General features: G+C 61.0%; 1 protein-coding gene across 25 annotated transcripts in view; it reads left to right on the forward strand.

The window, feature by feature from the left end:
• JAKMIP3 (Janus kinase and microtubule interacting protein 3) overlaps positions 1 to 16,799 on the forward strand; it is an 88,629-nt gene that overhangs the window by 41,763 nt on the left and 30,067 nt on the right. For 5 of the 25 annotated variants that reach the window (XM_040486819.1, XM_040486812.1, XM_040486818.1 and 2 more), the window contains 12 exons: positions 678 to 797; positions 1,335 to 1,481; positions 2,318 to 2,449; positions 4,799 to 4,834; positions 5,651 to 5,710; positions 7,460 to 7,591; positions 8,460 to 8,588; positions 10,367 to 10,450; positions 12,000 to 12,062; positions 14,618 to 14,716; positions 15,744 to 15,842; positions 15,923 to 15,982. In XM_040486819.1, coding sequence (XP_040342753.1) covers positions 678 to 797; positions 1,335 to 1,481; positions 2,318 to 2,449; positions 4,799 to 4,834; positions 5,651 to 5,710; positions 7,460 to 7,591; positions 8,460 to 8,588; positions 10,367 to 10,450; positions 12,000 to 12,062; positions 14,618 to 14,716; positions 15,744 to 15,842; positions 15,923 to 15,982 — 1,161 coding nt within the window. The remainder of the gene's footprint in view (positions 1 to 677; positions 798 to 1,334; positions 1,482 to 2,317; positions 2,450 to 4,798; positions 4,835 to 5,650; positions 5,711 to 7,459; positions 7,592 to 8,459; positions 8,589 to 10,366; positions 10,451 to 11,999; positions 12,063 to 14,617; positions 14,717 to 15,743; positions 15,843 to 15,922; positions 15,983 to 16,799) is intronic. The other 20 variants (XM_040486815.1, XM_040486825.1, XM_040486830.1 and 17 more) reach the window with 8 other exon arrangements.

Genomic DNA, 16,799 nt, shown 5'->3' on the forward strand with positions numbered 1-16,799 from the left:
GGACAAAAGGTTTGAGCTGAGCCAGCCCGAGGACAGCGACATTTCAAAAATAGAAAATGATTTTTTATTATCTTATTATAAATGGCTTAACTGAATTAAATCCTGCTCTGGCACTCGATAGATTGCAGTCAACTCCAGAGAGATTTTGAAACTGGATCAAAACGTTTTCACTGATTTTTGAATGAGGTCCCAGACGTTTCAAAAGTGACCTTTTAGAACCTCAGTGTGAGGGAGCACACTTCTTGGGAAACCGCCCTTTGCAAGCCTTCAGTTGAACTTCTTTTCCTGTGCTGGGGTCCCATTACGAGGGAAACAGGCGCAGGGCGGACCTCCCCCCCCCCCGCCTTCACCGAGCCGTGGCCAGCAGCCCCCAGCGCGGCCCGGAGCAGCCACGCCTGTGGTGCCTGCATTTGCACGCCCTTGCCTGGCTTACACCTCTGCACGCCCCTGGACATTTCTGCTCTTTCCCTCTGTCCCCATTGCGCGGCTTGCGGTGCCCCCGGCGGTGGAGCCAGCAGTCACCTGCCCCGGGGGTCGGTCCGCACCCGCCCACCCGCCATTTGGAGTCACGGGCGCTCATGACGCGGGACCGCTTTGTTTTCCGTGGTGTGTTGGGATTGTAGAGGTTTTCACGTCTGTGTCTGTGAACAGTTATTTGCAGTTGATTTTTGTTTTAGGAACAGCAGTTGGATGAAAAGGACGCTCGGCGCTTCCAACTTAAAATTGCAGAGCTGAGCGCGATCATTCGGAAGCTGGAGGACCGAAATGCCTTGCTGTCGGAAGAAAGGAATGAGCTGGTGAGTGGGGGTCTGGGCCCTGCGGGTCTATGGCTGCGGTGTGGGGGAGGGGCAGGGGGCGCCCACTTCCAAAATTCCTTTTGGAGAGGAGGAGCGATAGTTCCAAGGGCAGCGCTAGCGTAAGGCCTGTTGGCTATTCCAGTAGAGCTTTATGAACAAAAACGGGGGCGGGGGGCGGGGCAGATGCGGGCCTCAGGCACTGGTTGGTTGATCCCGGTTTCTCATTACTGAGCAAAAGTACCCTCAGTCCTGTGTGTCATCTGGGATGAGTGAGGTCCTCACCCCTAGGTGGAGCCATCACGATTAGTCCTAACAGGCCCTGAAATTTCCAGGTGATTGTGTCTGAGGGTGAGCTTCTCCAAGAGCCCCGAGGGGTCACGGGCGGGGGAGTTTACTGCAGCTCTAATTGGCAAAATAGAGCCTTGGCCCCGGACCGTTTCCCTCCACTGTGGCCAAAGCGTATTCTGGTCGGTCTGCCGACTCTGTTCAGGGACTGTTGGTCCCATGTCACACTTAAAATCGTGTCGTGTCTTTCAGTTAAAGCGCTTAAGAGAAGCTGAGAGTCAATACAAACCGTTGTTGGATAAAAACAAGCGTCTCACTCGGAAGAATGAAGATCTGTCCCACACTTTGCGTCGGATGGAAAACAAGCTAAAATTTGTCACGCAGGAGAACATAGAAATGGTAAGGGGCCCTGACTGGTCCGTCAGGCCAGCGGGATTGCTCGAGAGCTCACCAGCAGCTAGCTCCCCCCACTGCTCACAGCGAGCAAGGCTGGATACCAAGATCCCCGCGGGCCTCGGGCCTTGGGCCTCACATACGCTGTGGGGCCAGGACCCGGCCCAGGCCTGCTGGCTGCGAGAGGAGGGTCCGAGCACTGCTGGGGAGCGGTCCTGGGCGCCGCCTGGGGGAACCCGGCAGGGAGGTCACTGAGCAAGTCCCGCCCCAGCCCCAGGCCTGCTGCCGGGTGTAACACGAGGACCTTGGACTGCGCCTGTTCTCACTCTGAAAACTCTCGGGCACAGATGGGGAGAGTCCCAGAACGCCTGCGTGGAGGGGAAGGAGTCGGCCGAGCAGCACCCCGCAGACCCCGCGTTGGGGGAGGCTCACTCCTGCACATCCACGGAGTGTGGGATGGTTAGGGGGTGTCTCCTGCGTCCCTTCCGTCCCAAAGGCCCCAGAGGCCGCGGGCGAGAGTTTAGCCAAAGAGTAATTACTCAGTACGATGTTCGGGAGTGGGGTGTCCTCAGCACCCGGCTGCAGAAATGCCTTCTTCCCGCGCTGAGCTGGGAAGAGGCGGCGGGTGAGGGATGGCAGGCCGCTCAAGCCGCCGCGTCCTGGGGTGCAGACTCGCCCCGCACGTGTCCCCAGGGCCCTGCAGCCCGCTGCCCCGAGGCCCGAGCAGAGGGGCCCCTGCCCCCCAGCAGACGGGCCGCGCGTGCCCGCTGGCAAAGAAGACCCCGCACCCCCATCTCCCGGTCGACCCCTCATCCACCCCCGCGGTCTGCTTGGCTTTGCAGAGACAAAGAGCCGGGATCATAAGGAGACCCAGCTCCTTAAACGACCTGGATCAAAGTCAAGACGAAAGAGAAGTTGACTTCTTGAAACTTCAAATTGTGGAGCAGCAGAACCTCATAGACGAGCTTTCTAAGGTGCCCGGCGTCCCCTCCGCGGGGCACTCGCGTCCCGCCGCGCCACCGCTGCGCCCTCCAGCCCCCGCCCTCCCCATCGCCCTTGGCCCCGCCCCCTCATCGCTTTCCGCCCCGCCCCCATCCCCCTCGGGTCCCGTCCCTCCCTTGTCCCTCCGCCCCTCTCTTCATCCCCTCCCTTCTCGTCCTTTCCCTCTCCGCCCCTTTCCCCCCCCCACAACCTCTAAGCCCTTTCCGCTCCCTCGTCCCTGGGCCCCACCCTTCTCATCTTCTTCGGCCCCACCTCTCCCGCCTCCAGCCCCTCCCCTCGACCCTGCCCTCCCCTCCCCCCCCTCTGCCCCGCCCCTACAGCTTATCAGCCCCTCCCCTCCACCCCTCCCGTGTCCCTTGGCCCCTCCCTTTCACGCTTTCTTTTTCTCTCGGCCCCACCCCTCTACTCCCTCAATCACATCCCTCCGTTCCCTAGGCCCGTCCTCTCCCCCTGGGCTCCTCCACTCCTCCCTTGGCCCCTCCCCCCCTCCCCTCGGTCCCTCCCCTCCTTCCCTCCGTCCTTCTCCTCCCTTCCTCGGCCCCTCCCCTCCCGTGTCCCTAGGCCCGTCCTTTCTCCCTGGGCTCCTCCCTTCCTTCTTCCCTCGGCCCCTCCCCTCCCCCCTCCCTTCATGGCTCCCTAGGCCCTGCGTCTCTCCGTAGGCCCCTCCCCTCCTTCCCTCGGCCCCTCCTCTTTCCCTGGGCCCCTCCCCTCCTCCTTCCCTGTTCTTCTCCTCCTCCTTCCGTCGGCCCCTCCCCTCCTCCTCCCTTCGGTCCCTCTCCTCTTTCCTCCCTAGTCCCCTCCTCTCTCCCTCCGTCCTTTCCTTCCTTCCTTCCTCCCTCAGCCCCTCTCCTCTTTTCCTCGACCCTTCCCCTCCTCCCTTCGGTCCCTCCCCTCCTTCCTCCCTCAGCCCCTGTCCGCATAGGCCCCGCCTCTTTCCCTGGGCCCCTCCCCCTCCTCCCTCCCTCGGCCCCTCCCCGCCCACCGGGTCCTTGCTTTGGGGAACCCAGCAGGGGAGTCCTCCCGGCCCTCCCTAGAGGGCCCCGCTGTCAGGCCCCGGCGCTAAAACTGCGTGGTCCCCTGCTCGCTTTAGACCCGGGGTTTCAAAGGCAGCAATGCCGCAGTGTCAGCTCCTGGGACCCCGGGACAGAGCAGCACACCTGGGGGCTAGCTCGCTTCTCCGTCTGAAGGCCAGAATCCAGTCAAGGTGCGTGCGGGCAGGGCCCCGCTGCTTCAGGGAGCGCCAGGGCGGGGTCCGTTCATCGCCACGTGTCCTCTCTCTGCGCTCCGCCTGTCTCCGCGGGGCCTGCTCTCTGTGTCCCTCCTGTTCTCTTCTCTCCTGAGGACACCTGCCCACCCTAACCCGGGATGGTCTCAGCTCCAGAGCCCTGACTCAAACGCACCTGCAAAGGCGTTATTCCAGATAAGGTCCAGAGCCAGGTTCTGGGCATTCCCGGGGAGGGGGGCCCATCCAGCCCGCTACACTGCCCTATCCCTGTGGCCCCTACAGCCCCAGTACAGGTTTGCAAATAGTCCTGCATCAGACCCCCTCCAATTACCCTGCTTGGGGGGCCTTCTGCTTCTTGTTGGGGTCCATTCAGATCTGTTCAGAGCAGGTGGCCTTGGTCATTCTGTGACCTCCAGGGGCATCCGAAGGGACAGCATCGTCTCTTGCCGGTGTGGCTTGTGGCCCAGAAACGCTGGCCTGGCCTGGCTTGTCGTTTTTTTTATTTTTTATTTTTTTTTATTTTTGTTCCTGGTTTTTTTAGTAAGCTCTATGCCAATCGTGGGGTTTGAACTCAAGACCTTGAGATCAAGAGTCCCATGCTCCATGGACTGAGCCATCCAGGCGCCCCAAGGCCAGTTGCCCCAAGCAACTTAAGTTGCTTCCAGAGTAGCAGGAAGCTGCCCACTGCGGGGTGCAGGATGGCGTCTCCCCAACACAGCCTTCTCTGGCCGTGCCTGAGAGCTGACCTCTTTATTCAAGCACACAGTGACTGTCGATGCCCACGATAATGAGAATCTATGGGGGAATATAGGAAAAGGAAGAAATCTTGGTCAACTACAATTGTACATTATTTCAGTTTCTGAAAGGAAGGTGACAGGACCTCAGCCCTGAGCTGAGGGCCCCTGGGCACTTCTGCAGGTTCACGGTGCCCTTGGGAGGTCAGCTTGGGAGGGAAAAAGGACCGCGAGGGCCAAGTCACATGCTCCCTCTCCAGGCAGTGGGAATCGGTAGAGGTTTGGGGCAGCCAGCAGGCTCGGGGTCTACCGCAGGAGCAGGTCTGGGCCCCCAGTTCTCTAACATGCTGTTCTCCCCCTAGACCCTCGAAACCGCCGGCTACGTGAAGAGTGTGCTGGTGAGTAATTCTCTCTCCTACATCCATGCCCATTTTCCAGGGCACTTGTCCCTGGGACCCCTGGTGCTGGTGGCTCCTTCCAGTCCAGACAAAGGTGGCTGTGCCCACACAGCACTCGCTACCTGCCCAAAGGCTTTGCAGCAGTGGCCGAGAAGCCCATCCATTAGGGTCAGATAGGTGCCCCACATGGCCTTTGGTGATGCCTGCAGGAGCCAGCACCCAGCTTTGCCGTCCCTGGGGCACCGCACCCCCACGGGTTTCTCCGCCGCCGGCGTGGTCCAGCAGTCTAAGCGTGGCTGGCGCGTGGTCAGGGCCACGGAAACACCGTGTAGCTCCCTGGGGAGAAACGGGATTTTTGTCTCTGCAGCATCCGTCTCCACCTGTGCAGGGATGCCGTTTTTCCAGACACCTGCTCAGACAGTGCGGAGCAGGGCTAGGCCGCCGTCCCTTCCGGTTCCGGTTCCGGTTCCGGTGTGCGTGCTGCTCAGAGCTCGCCCCCTCCCCCGCACACTTTGAAGGAGGCTTTGCACGCTGAGCAGGGGGTGGGGAGGGGGAGGGGGCAGGGGAGGCCCCCCCCCAATGTGGGCCGTCGAGGGCCCCCCCCCCCAACGTGGGCCGTCACTCACTTCAGCCCAAGCGGAAGCCACAGGGCATCAGCGCCTGCAGCGTGATGGTCCTCCCTGAGCTGGGCCGCGTGTTCATGAGCATACAGCGTGCCCATCCAGAAAGCACTCCCAAGTCCGTTCAGGTGACCGCGCAGGAACATTAACTGAGCTGCTCAACCTCTCAGAAAATCTCTTCCACTGGTTTTTGCAGGAGCGAGATAAGCTTTTAAGATTTCGAAAGCAAAGAAAGAAAATGGCGAAGCTCCCCAAGGTAAAGGAGACAGCACTGACGTGTGCACACACAAAACGCGTGTTTTTAAAAGCCACTTAACAGGAGCGAGTTTCTCTCTGGAGGTGAAAAGAAGATAGTTTTATTATTTCCTTTTTATTAATGTTTATTTATTTGTTTTGAGAGAAAGAGTGCACGAACAGGGGAGGGGCGGAGGAAGAGAGGATCTTGAGCAGTGGAACCCAATGCGGGGCTCGATCCCACGACCCTGGGATCAGGACCTGAGCAGAAACCAAGAGTCAGACGCTCATCAGGTTGCGTCACGCAGGTGCCCTAATAATGCTATTATTTTTTTAAGTTTATTTATTTTGAGAGAGAGAGAGAGCGCAAGCAGAGGAGGGGCAGAGAGAGAGAGAGAATTCCACGCAGGCTCCATATGGTCAGTGCAGAGCCTGATGCTGGGCTTGAACTGACAAATCATGAGATCTTGACCTGAGCCGAAATTAAGAGTCACACACACACTTAACCGACTGAGCCACCCAGGCGCCCCAATTGTTTTTAAAAATCGTTACTGTACAATAACCAAAGCGAACCCAAATCAACACAATGATTATAATTTTAAATTTAGAAATCCTACCTTGTTGCTTTTAACTTTCCCAGAGAAGATATGATTTCTGACGGCAAGGAGGAGGGGCTAGCCTTGGACCCTGACCTTCCTCTGCCAGCTCGGAGTTAGAGTTCCCTCTTGCGCTGGAGTCCACAGGCCTGCCTCGTCACCACATGGTCCCCGGCCAGCACTGCAGGCTGCAGCACCTGTCTGCTGGCCCCACACGGGTCCCTCCCAGGCATGCCTGCACCCGTAGGAAATTGGAAGCACAATCTTTTCAATAAATGTGTGCTTTTTATTAGAGGACATTCAGGAGAGGGGGCTTCTGGGGGGCTCAGTGGGTCAAGCGTCTGACTTTGGCTCAGGTCATGATCTCACAGCTTGTGGGTTCGAGCCCTATGTTGGGCTCTGTGCTGACAGCTCAGAGCCTGGAACCTGCTTCTGAGTCTGTGTCTCCCTCTCTCTCTCTGCCCCTCCCTCACTTGCGCTCACTCTGTCTCAAAAACAAATAAATTAACTAATTAATTTTAAAAAAGGAGATTCAGGAGATAGCCTCAAGGAACAGTAACTTGTGTGCTGCTTTCTGCAAAATGAGTGTTTTCTCGTTTGGCTTTTGAATGCTCAGTGGTCGTTCCTCACACAGGCTGTGAGATGTTCCTTAGGCACAAATGCTGGCTTCTCTGGCCCCCAGAAAGGCCCATGGGAGGAGGGAGAGGGGTCGGGGGTCTCTATCTTTGGGATTATGGCAGAGTATTTAGAGATTTTCTGGAGGCCTGGGAGCCCGGCAGTGCAGTGGTAAGAGTGGACCTGCTGCTCTCCGCCAGGCCCCCCTGCTCCCCGGGCTTCCGGGAGGTGGGAGTGGGGAGAATCCGGGCAACTGGGATAAAGGCCAGGAGCCCTCAACGTGCAGGACAGGTTCAGCAGCCGAGGACGGGATGGTGAAGGCAGGGAGCATCGGCCACGGCGCCCTCCAGCCTTAGTGACCGGTGACCCTCATGAGCCTGACCGTGAAGGGCCCCATCGGGGACTCAGCAGAAGGAGGCCGCGGGGAGCTCCTGGGACCGTCTGGGCCTGTATCTGGGAGAGCGTCGGGGACACTGGCAGGAGGGACTTGGATAGAGTGGACATGGGGTGGGGAGGGCACATGGGTCTGTGTGTGGATTAACCCGGTCCCTCTTGGTCAGAAGCCGGTTGTGGTGGAGACGTTCTTTGGATACGACGAAGAGGCTTCCCTGGAATCTGATGGCTCCTCTGTCTCTTACCAAACGGACAGGACGGACCAGACCCCGTGCACCCCCGACGATGACCTGGATGAGGTAGTGTCTCACGGGGCCTCTGCACGGGCCGGGGCGGGGCTCCGGGGGTCCAGGGACCTGGCGAGGAGGGCCACGTGCCTCTCCCTGGCTGCCTGCACCCCTGCCCTCTCGCAGGCTGCCCTGGGGTCCGGGCCACGCCGAGACATACATCAAGGCAACAAAACAATGAGGAGCAGCCCTGTCTTTGATAAAAGCCCAGCCAGCCTGTCCTGCCCAACCCCCCTTCCGGAAGGAACCGCCCTCATACGCAAGCAGACATCTGAGCCCCCTCATGTGGCAGGAAGCCCGTGCTGGGTTTGGTCCGACCCGCCCGGCCCCTGTGGCTGAAGGACACGTAGTGGCAGGCGGTCCACGGACCTGTCCAGGGGCACTCGGGCCATGAGCCAGGCCTCCCCTGGCAGATCCGGGCAGGTGGCCCCATGGCCACCGACCCACGTAGAGACCTAAGCCATGGTAGCCCAGCTGCTGCCACTGGCCCCGGGGATAAGGAGCAGGGGCCGGGCTCCGGTCACTCTCAGACACAGCCACCCTCCCGCAGCAGACCGGGGTGTTCTCCTTGGAGCAGCAAACACTTCGGGGTCCGCTGGGGCCCCGCCAAGGCAGCCGCAACCCCCCGCCTTTTCCCAGGGGCAGCGGGTGTCCTTGCGGTCGGAAGGCATGTGGGGATGGCCGTGGGAAGGGAGCCTGAGCTGTGCGGTGGGGTGGGGAGGAACCGCCTTCTCCGGCCCAGCGCTCACCTGGCCCGCAGGGGGGCCCCAGCTGAGGCCCTGGCCGGGCTCCCGGCCCCTGAGGCTCACCCTGGCCTCAGCGCAGCCGGCTCACCTCCCCGGGTCCCCGGGTAACAGCGTGTCTTCGTGCACCTCTCCAGGGCGTGGCCAAGGAGGAGACGGAGCTGAGGTTCCGGCAGCTGACCATGGAGTACCAGGCCCTGCAGCGAGCCTACGCCTTGCTGCAGGAGCAGGTCGGAGGGACGCTGGACGCAGAGCGAGAAGTTAAGGTCTAACTGACTTCTACTCCACGACGTTCCGGCTCCCGCCGGGGCTCCTCCCCGCTTGACCCCCCGGCCTTGGCAGGGACACTGGCATCGCTTCGCCTTCCGGGCCAAGCCCACTCCCACGTCCCGCGGTTATTGTCGGGCCCGGCGATGCTCGCCGAGGCCTTCGGGAGCCCGTGTTTGGGAAGTGGCGCCGGCCATTGGCCGGCCGCGGGTGGGACCCCAGGGCAGCCCCGGGCCCAGGTGTGAGCGGGGGCCCCCCCCCCCCCCCCCGCCCCGGAGAGCCGGGTTTGTCCCTCTGGGCACTGCAGTTGGCGGACAAGGTAAAGTCGGCTTCCTGGCCAACCTGCTGGTGGCGCTCCTGGGGCCTCCCGGTAACTGAGGCCCAGAGCCAGAGGAGGCCTGGCATCGCAGCTCAGTTCTTGAAACAAGCCAAGATTATTTGTTTGTCCGGTAAACGCTGAGCTTGGATGCCGTGCCCCCCTTTCCCCTGAGCCTCGCCAGGCAGGCCCAGCCGGGAGCAGGTAGTGTCCCCTCCTGCCCCTGCTTCCCTGGACCCTGGGCCAGGTACTCATGGTCCATCCGCCAAAGGCAGGTGCCCTTGCCGGCCGCCAGGGGAGGCCGTGGTGGGGGGCTGTGTCCTGCCGCCCTCCTCCAAACCCCCTTTACCCCCGTCCCTGATGCGTGGCCTGCTCTGCTGGGGCTCAGAGGGCATGCCCAGCATAGAGAGATAAGCTTCGTCCCTGTGGAGTGAAGGGGTCTCCTGCCCTGCTGCTGTGGGGCCTGGGGGCCAGCTCTGTCCCCAGCCTACACGGGACAACACCACTTAGCCATTTCTGCAACTCTGGCTGGCCGGCTGAGCATGGACGTCTTCGAACCAGGGCACAGTGTCAGCGGGGTTCCCTCCCCTAGACCGTATGTGTCCTGGCTGCCTGGAGAGCCCCTGGGCCTCCAGAGAATCGGGTGGGGACTAGCTAGGACCCCGGCCAGCTTCACTTTCATCTCTGCGGATGGAGAGCAGAGGCCAGGGGAGGGGACGGGGGAGGGAGAGCCTGGGTCCACCGATGTCATGAGGAGAGGCACCCAGGGCCCGGCCAGGGGATACCCTGCCCTCCCCAAGCTGAGGGACCCCTGACCCTGTGCCTTCATCTGCCCTGGAGGCTGTTCCCCGGGGAGCAGGAGCACCAGAAGAATGGAGTGCCCTATAGCTTGGACCTCACGAGTGCACATGAACTCCCAGGAGGGCGGTTTGGACCCTCGGGGGCCTTGCATGCACCAGGGCAGTGAGCGTGGGCTTCCACAGGGGGCCCCGGCGGGGAGAAAGTGAGTGAAGTCAGCAAGCAGAATCCAGGTGAAGCCAGGACCGGCAGAGGGCGCCTGTGCGGGAAGGGAAGGGAAGGGCATCTGGTCCCTGCTGGGCAGATGGCCAAGCCCTGCCAGTGTCCTCACTGTCGCCCTCGAGACTGGAACCAGCCCCCCCTGGGCCGCGCCCGGCCACGCCCATCAGCTGTTCCATCCTGTGAACAGACTTCCTTCAGCCAGCACGCTCTCAGAGCCAGTCTGCAGGCCGTCCCTGTGGTCTAAGTGAGGTCGCCTGCTTCAAATCAGCCTCAGAGTTCTTCCCTCCGTGCTGAGCACTCCTTGCAAAGGGGAGAACGGCCTCCTCTCCGGTAGCAGAGGTGGCGGAGGCAGAAGGCAGAAGGTCGCTGAGAGTCTCTGTCCCTGTAGGTATGTCCTGGCTTTTAGAGAAAGTTGGATGTATGTCTCCTCCCGTCCTACAGACCCGTGAGCAGCTCCAAGCAGAGGTGCAGAGGGCCCAGACGCGGATAGAGGATCTCGAGCAGACCCTGGCTGAGCAGGGACAGGTGGGTGTGTGGAGCCCGGGTCCCTGGGGGGCTCCAGGGGGTCGGAGGGAGCCTGAGGGGCACGGACTCCTGGGGAGGGCGGCGGCCCGTGTGCGCGTGTGCGGGTGAAAGTTATTGGCTGCGCACTGAAGACTCACACCTCGATCAAAAATGTGAAAACTGGAAGGAATCTGTATCCAGAGGAAGGAGACAGCAGCCTTGATGGGGCGGGCACGCCCCCGGCCGAGAGTGCGTGGCCTCTCTGGGCTTGGTCTGGGTGGGCCCTGTCTCTCCCCCAGCTCAGGGCCAGGATTTCAGGCCCCTGGAGGTTGTCAATCACTCCCTCACCACCTCGGGGCTCTTCGAACCCCGCGGGAGGGCATCCTCCCGCCCTGGCCACGGGCCTGTGACCTGCTGGATGGCGCAGCTCCAGGTGGAGTCACCATGCGGCAGGACGACGTCCGCGTAGGGCTGGGAGGGTCTGCCTGGAAGGCGCCTGGCCCAGCACCGAGCCCCGTGCAGACCCACGGCGGTCCTTGACATGTTAACTGCCGGGTGGACGGCCGGCCGGACAAGAGGAGGACCTGAGTGACACCGGGGCCACACTGTGAGCGCCCCTGCCTGAGCATGCGGCCAGGCTTCAGCGCCAGATTGGCTCGTGCCCCACCACGGCCACCACATCTCCGCCCGGGGCCTCGGCACACTTGGGCTGCAAGAACGGCGTTCTGGAGCTGAGCTGTGCACAGTCCTCACGGACCCTGCCTGGACTTCGAGACTCAGATCCCCGGGCCCCACGCCATGCTGGATAGGAGCAGTGGTGGTAGCTGGGACACGAGGAGGAGGAGAGGGAGGGACAGGAGGAAGGGGAGGAGGGGGAGGAAGAGGAGGGGGAGGAAGAAGAAGAAGAAAAAGGAGAAGGAGAAGGAGAAGGAGAAAAGAAGACAACGCTGCCTTTCATCTGCTGAGACGAATCTTTCAAGCTTCGAAGATGACTTTGCTGGAAAGAAGCTGGGGCAATAGGCCTTCCTCCTGACACCTGACTGGAAACGCTGCTGGGGCAGGGGGCAGGGGGCGCGCCGGAGACCCTGTGCTTCCCCCAAGGCCTGACCCTGGGACGGGGTCCACAGGGCGGCCACACACATCTCTTGCCGTTGCACAAATGCCTCCGTCTGAGTGTCCGAGAGTGAGATGGACCGGGCGCCCCCCTCCCACCCTGTCGAGGGAACCTGGCTCCCGCCGGCTCCAGTCAGGGTCCCCGGACCCGTGACGTCCACGTGGTACCACGTGCCGCTGGTGCCTGGCCGGGAGCGCTGTCCACGTGGGGGTGCGAGGGGTCCGCCTGAAGTGGGGCTGCCCCCGTCTGCTCTGTCCGGGTCCCTCCCAGGAGATACAGGGTGAAATCAGAGGTGTTCATTAGCTGTGCGAGTGAGCCATCCCGGGTGGTCATGTCAGAAGCTGGGTGTTGAGTCCTTTGGTCGGATCCTCTGTTCTGCTGAATTGTGATTTAAATGCTGACTTGGAGATTAACCCTGTGGTGAATCTGTTTCTCCAATTCAATTCCGCGTCCAAGGACATGAAGTGGATTGAAGAGAAGCAAGCTTTGTATCGAAGGAACCAAGAGCTCGTGGAGAAGGTATGTCTGTGGCCGTCCGGCCCTCTGGCCGCCTCCCCTGTGCTCCCGGGCGTGTGCGGCCAGTGCTGCTGGGCAGGGGTGGGGGAGTTGGGGGGGGGGTCGCTCGGCAGAGCCTCCGTGGCCGCCCCCTCGCCGGGCCTGCTGGCGGCTCACTCCCGGGAGGCCGCCCCCTCCGCCTCCTGGAGACTGTGAGCCGTGCGTCTAGAGCTGCGTCTGGGCTCCTGGTTTGTCCCACGGATGGGCTCTGTGGTTGGCGAGGGCCAGGCAGGCTCTGTGGAAGAGTTGTCCTTTCACAACCACTGGAGTCACCCCATTCAGAAGCCTCGTTGAGCCAGGACACTGTATTCCGGGAAGAGGTCCTTTGAGGGTCCCCGGGAGCTGGGCTTCAGTTTCTGTCACCACCGCGCAACTGTGAGGGCGTGTGACGTAACCAAAGCTTCCCTGGCAGTGGCTGTGGCCGTGGCCGTGGCCATGGGCTCTCCTGGCTGTGGCTAACAGGAGGCTCCAAAATGCTGTCATCCCTGTCACCCCGCCCCCAGACTGGGGCTTTTTGGCTGGAAGAAGGCTTTATGTGACTGGTCAGGAAACACGGTGCCCAGCTGGCCAGTGCCTGTTAGTGGCCTGAGCTCCTCCCAGGAGCTGCCTGGCTTCCCCTTGTCCCTGGATGTGAGACGTCCGTTCATGGGCACCTCCGCCTACATCACCACCTCTCTGATCCAGCCCGTTCTTGGGGCCGGTTCAGGGAGGGACCCACAGCACTAAAGGCCGAGGACTGTACATGGTTCGTCAGATGACACTTGGGCAGCTGGGGACCGTCCCCAGTGGGTAGGGCCCAGAGTGCTGTAGCAGGTGGCTCGGAACAGGATGGGAGCCGGAGCTACATGTTTAGAGGCAGAAAGGCCACCAGGGCTTACAGTTGGCTCCCGCAGCCCCACCATCGTCATGCCTACGTGACGGTGCCATTGTGGCCCGTCCCTCCCAGCCACAGCCCTCGCCCTGGGCCAAGGACTTTCCATGGCATCTGCCGCCCTTCCCGAGAAGAGCCAGACTAGGGTGTCCTCACGAGCCTCAGGGCCACCTCCTCGACGGTGCTTCCCACAGATCAGCAGCCCCCAAACCAAGGCTGTGGGTCCCAGTTCAGTCGCCCGCCCCGCCTGAAGCTGTCAGTCCCACACGGGGCTGTGCTTTGGGTATTATGTCTTGAACAGTGAGTGACACCTACGTGCTTCCCGCTTGTATCTTAAATCAGGACAGCTGTGCTCACCTTCTCTGGTGCTCACCTGCACACGTAAACACGTGTGTGTGCATGGAAATGCTTGTGTGCACACATAATGTTCACGTGCACGCTAAAATCTTGTGTGCCCTTAAACATGCACGTGCACACTCACTCGTGTGCATGCAAACACACGTGCACACTTAAATGTTCTTGCATACACACCCATGAGCACATTTAACCACTGTGCACACTTAAATACTCCCTAGTACACATAACAGTTGCGCACACGTAAATGCTTGTGTGTGCACAAAAATACCTACATGCTTGTGTGCACACATACATACTCATTGTACTCCTGTACTCTTCTCATATATGCTTGTGTGCACACACATTTGTATGCATACATTTAAGCACTTCTTACATACACGCTCATGTGCACGCAGTACATACACGTGCACGCTTAAACACACATATGTACAATGTCCGTGTGCAAACACTGTGCTCACTTCAAACCTGTACTTTTCTCTGGCTACCATGGACGTGGGGTCACATTCTTGGCCTGTGGGTGCTCCCCCACGGCCTCAGCTGTGACACATGCACTGTGATAAGGCCCTGCCCCTGAATGCATGGCTCCCTTGCTGGGTGCTGAACCCCTGGAACCATCTCTCCACCCACCCCTGAGCATCCCAGCAGGGTATTCGGTTCCCCAAGCTCAGTTCGGGGGATGGGCCGAGTCCCCTGCCGGCAGCGGACACCCTTCTGGAACACCCTTTCCTTTCGGGGGGATGGGCCAAGCCCCTGCCCGCAGCAGACACCCTTCTGGAACACCCTCTCCTGTGTTCACAAGGCTGAGTGCCCCAGGATGCGTGGCGCTCACCCTTGGGAGGGCATGGGCCGTGCATGTTTCTGATTCTGTTTAAACAACCTCCTAATTAGTAAAGTTCACTCTGGAGGGGGTCAGGCAGCGATGGCTCATGGCCCTTCCATTGCTTCTGGGCCAGCCTGGGCTCTAAGGAGCACTGTCATACAGGGACATCTTACCGTCTCTTCCCTTGATGGGTCCCTTCCCTTCCCCATCTCTGCTCAGATGGCCAGGCCGAGCTCCGGGCTCTTGGGGCTCCTTGCCCCCTGATCTGCCCCTGCGTCCCCCCATCCCGATTAACCAACGGCTGGAGACTCAACCCTGTCTCACTAGGTTGGACCCACATGGACTCCAGCTGGAGTGAGGGCTCTGGGCACTGGGGTGGGTCAGCTGTTCCCACAGAGAGCCAGCAGCTGTCAGGACAGCTGGGGAGTTGACCTGTGACCTCAGGCATCTCATTTGCCTTTTATTTTACAGATCAAGCAAATGGAGACGGAAGAGGGTCGGTTAAGACACGAGGTCCAGGATGCAAGAGACCAGAACGAGCTGCTAGAGTTCCGGATCCTGGAGCTGGAGGTGTGTCTCAGGGCGGGCGCGGGCATCAGGGCACAGGCCACCAGCCTGCAGAGCCGGGGTGGGCACAAGGGGCACAGGCCACCAGCCGCGGACGGAGGGAGGCCTGTTGGCTGGTCACTTGACCTTCCTGACCTGAGCTTTTGTTCATGACCCCAAGAGGGAGGGCCTCTCTGGGGGCAGAGGAGCCCCCCTCTGCGTGGGGAACCATGGAGGAAACGTACCCTGGAAGAGTGAAACATGAGTGTCTGCTTCTAGACCCGTGGGGGCTGGACAATCATGGCTGTGCCTCGTTGTGCTGTGGGGGCCACACGCCTGACCACAGTGGTCAGCCTGGCCGACGTTTCCTTCTTGCTCATTGAAGCCCCTGAGTGCAGGCAGCTGGGTGCCACACGGTGACCAGGTGCCCTTTGTCCTCTGCCATGACCCTGGCCTCCTACAGTGGAGGGAGCTGGAGCAAGGCTCCCTTGGGGAAAGGGCCAGCCACGCGTGGACGGCCACATTGCTGCCTTCACCTGCCACTGTCACTCCTCCCCATGAGGGCAGCTGGGGGCACGGTCCACCTGTGAGGCGTGAGGAAGTGATCTGGACTGGTGTTTGCCCTGCGGGCCGCCTACACACCCCTCGGGGGCCCCCTTCTCAGTCCTGGTCACCGTTGGGATCTTTGATGACGACGAGGGCATGACCCTCGCTGGTGGGAGCGACCACATTTTGTATGATACTGTGAGAAGATGGGGGTCCCCAGGGTCTTGCTGTGGTCAGCCTGTGGAGGACCCGCTCCCTGAGGCTCCCAACAGCCCTGGAGTTCACAGTGGATGGCAGGTCGGCAGGTCGCCAGCGGGGGTGGTGACCGGGGAGCAGGGAGCTGAGCCGGATCCCCAGGGCCTGTCTGGGCCGGGAACTCCCTTCTCCGCCAGCGTCTGTCTGCACAGGGGCCGCCTGCTGCCCTTGGGGCTTCGTTTCACAAACGTGGACCCTATTTGCGGGTCCCCAGCACAGCTCCGCGCCAGCCTCCCGCTTTCTGTCCTAGGAAAGGGAGAGGAAGTCGCCCGCCATCAACCTCCACCACACCCCGTTCGCGGAAGGGAAGAGCCCCCTCCAGGCCTACTGCGAAGCGGAAGGCGTGACGGTAAGCCCCCCACCCCCCCCGCCCTGCACCCCGTGCTGCCCACCCGGCTGGCACTCACCCCAGCCCGTCTGTCCTTCTAGGACATCCTGGTCGCGGAGCTGATGAAGCAGCTGGACATCCTGGGGGATAACGCCGTAAGTGTATGTCGCTCTCCTGACTTGTGCATGCCTCCTCATGCGAGCCACCACCCCCATCAGCCCCCTTTGGTCAGGGGCCCCGTGAGTCCCACCATGAACCTGCCACAGCTGCCCTGCCCTCCCGCACCCTCCCTGTGGCCATAGCGCTTGGGGCGGCCCCTTTCTCATGTTGTCCCCATGTCCGGCCGGGTGGTGCCTAGCAGCCAGAGACACGGAGCTCAGCGCTGTGCTCTGCTGGGTGGGGGGGCCTCCGCCTGCACACCGTCTCCTCCGGCAGTGGTGCTTCTGGCTAGTGTTTTCTCAGTTTCTGGAATCCTCTCCGTACCCCTGATACTCTGCAGCTCCTTTCTGTACCTTAGATAGCCCAGACTCTTAGGGGTTCCCATCTCCTTGGTTTGGGGAGAGGGGCAGGCACCATTTATAATCTGCAAATCTTATTAAGGAGACAGTTTCAATTTCTACAGCAAACTCCTGGAAGAATACTAATTACTGAGTGACTGTACCCCTTCATCCCACCCTCCGTGCATCCCTCCCTCCACCCTCTACCCTGTCTGTCATCCCTCCATTCGTCCATCCATCTATACTCCTTCCCTCCATCCTCTGTCCTCCATTTATCCATCCACCCACACACCCATTCATCCATCCACCCACCCACCCATATCCATCCACCCATCCCTCCACCCATCCCTCCACCCACCCATCCACCCACCCACCCATCCACCCACCCATCCACCCACCCATCCATCCCTCCACCCATCCCTCCACCCATCCACCCATCCCTTCACCCATCCCTCCACCCACCCATCCCTCCACCCACCCA

Source organism: Herpailurus yagouaroundi, unplaced genomic scaffold, assembly GCF_014898765.1.
Source record: "Herpailurus yagouaroundi ecotype Mexico unplaced genomic scaffold, PumYag 163, whole genome shotgun sequence".
NCBI classification, from domain to species: Eukaryota; Metazoa; Chordata; class Mammalia; order Carnivora; family Felidae; genus Herpailurus; species Herpailurus yagouaroundi.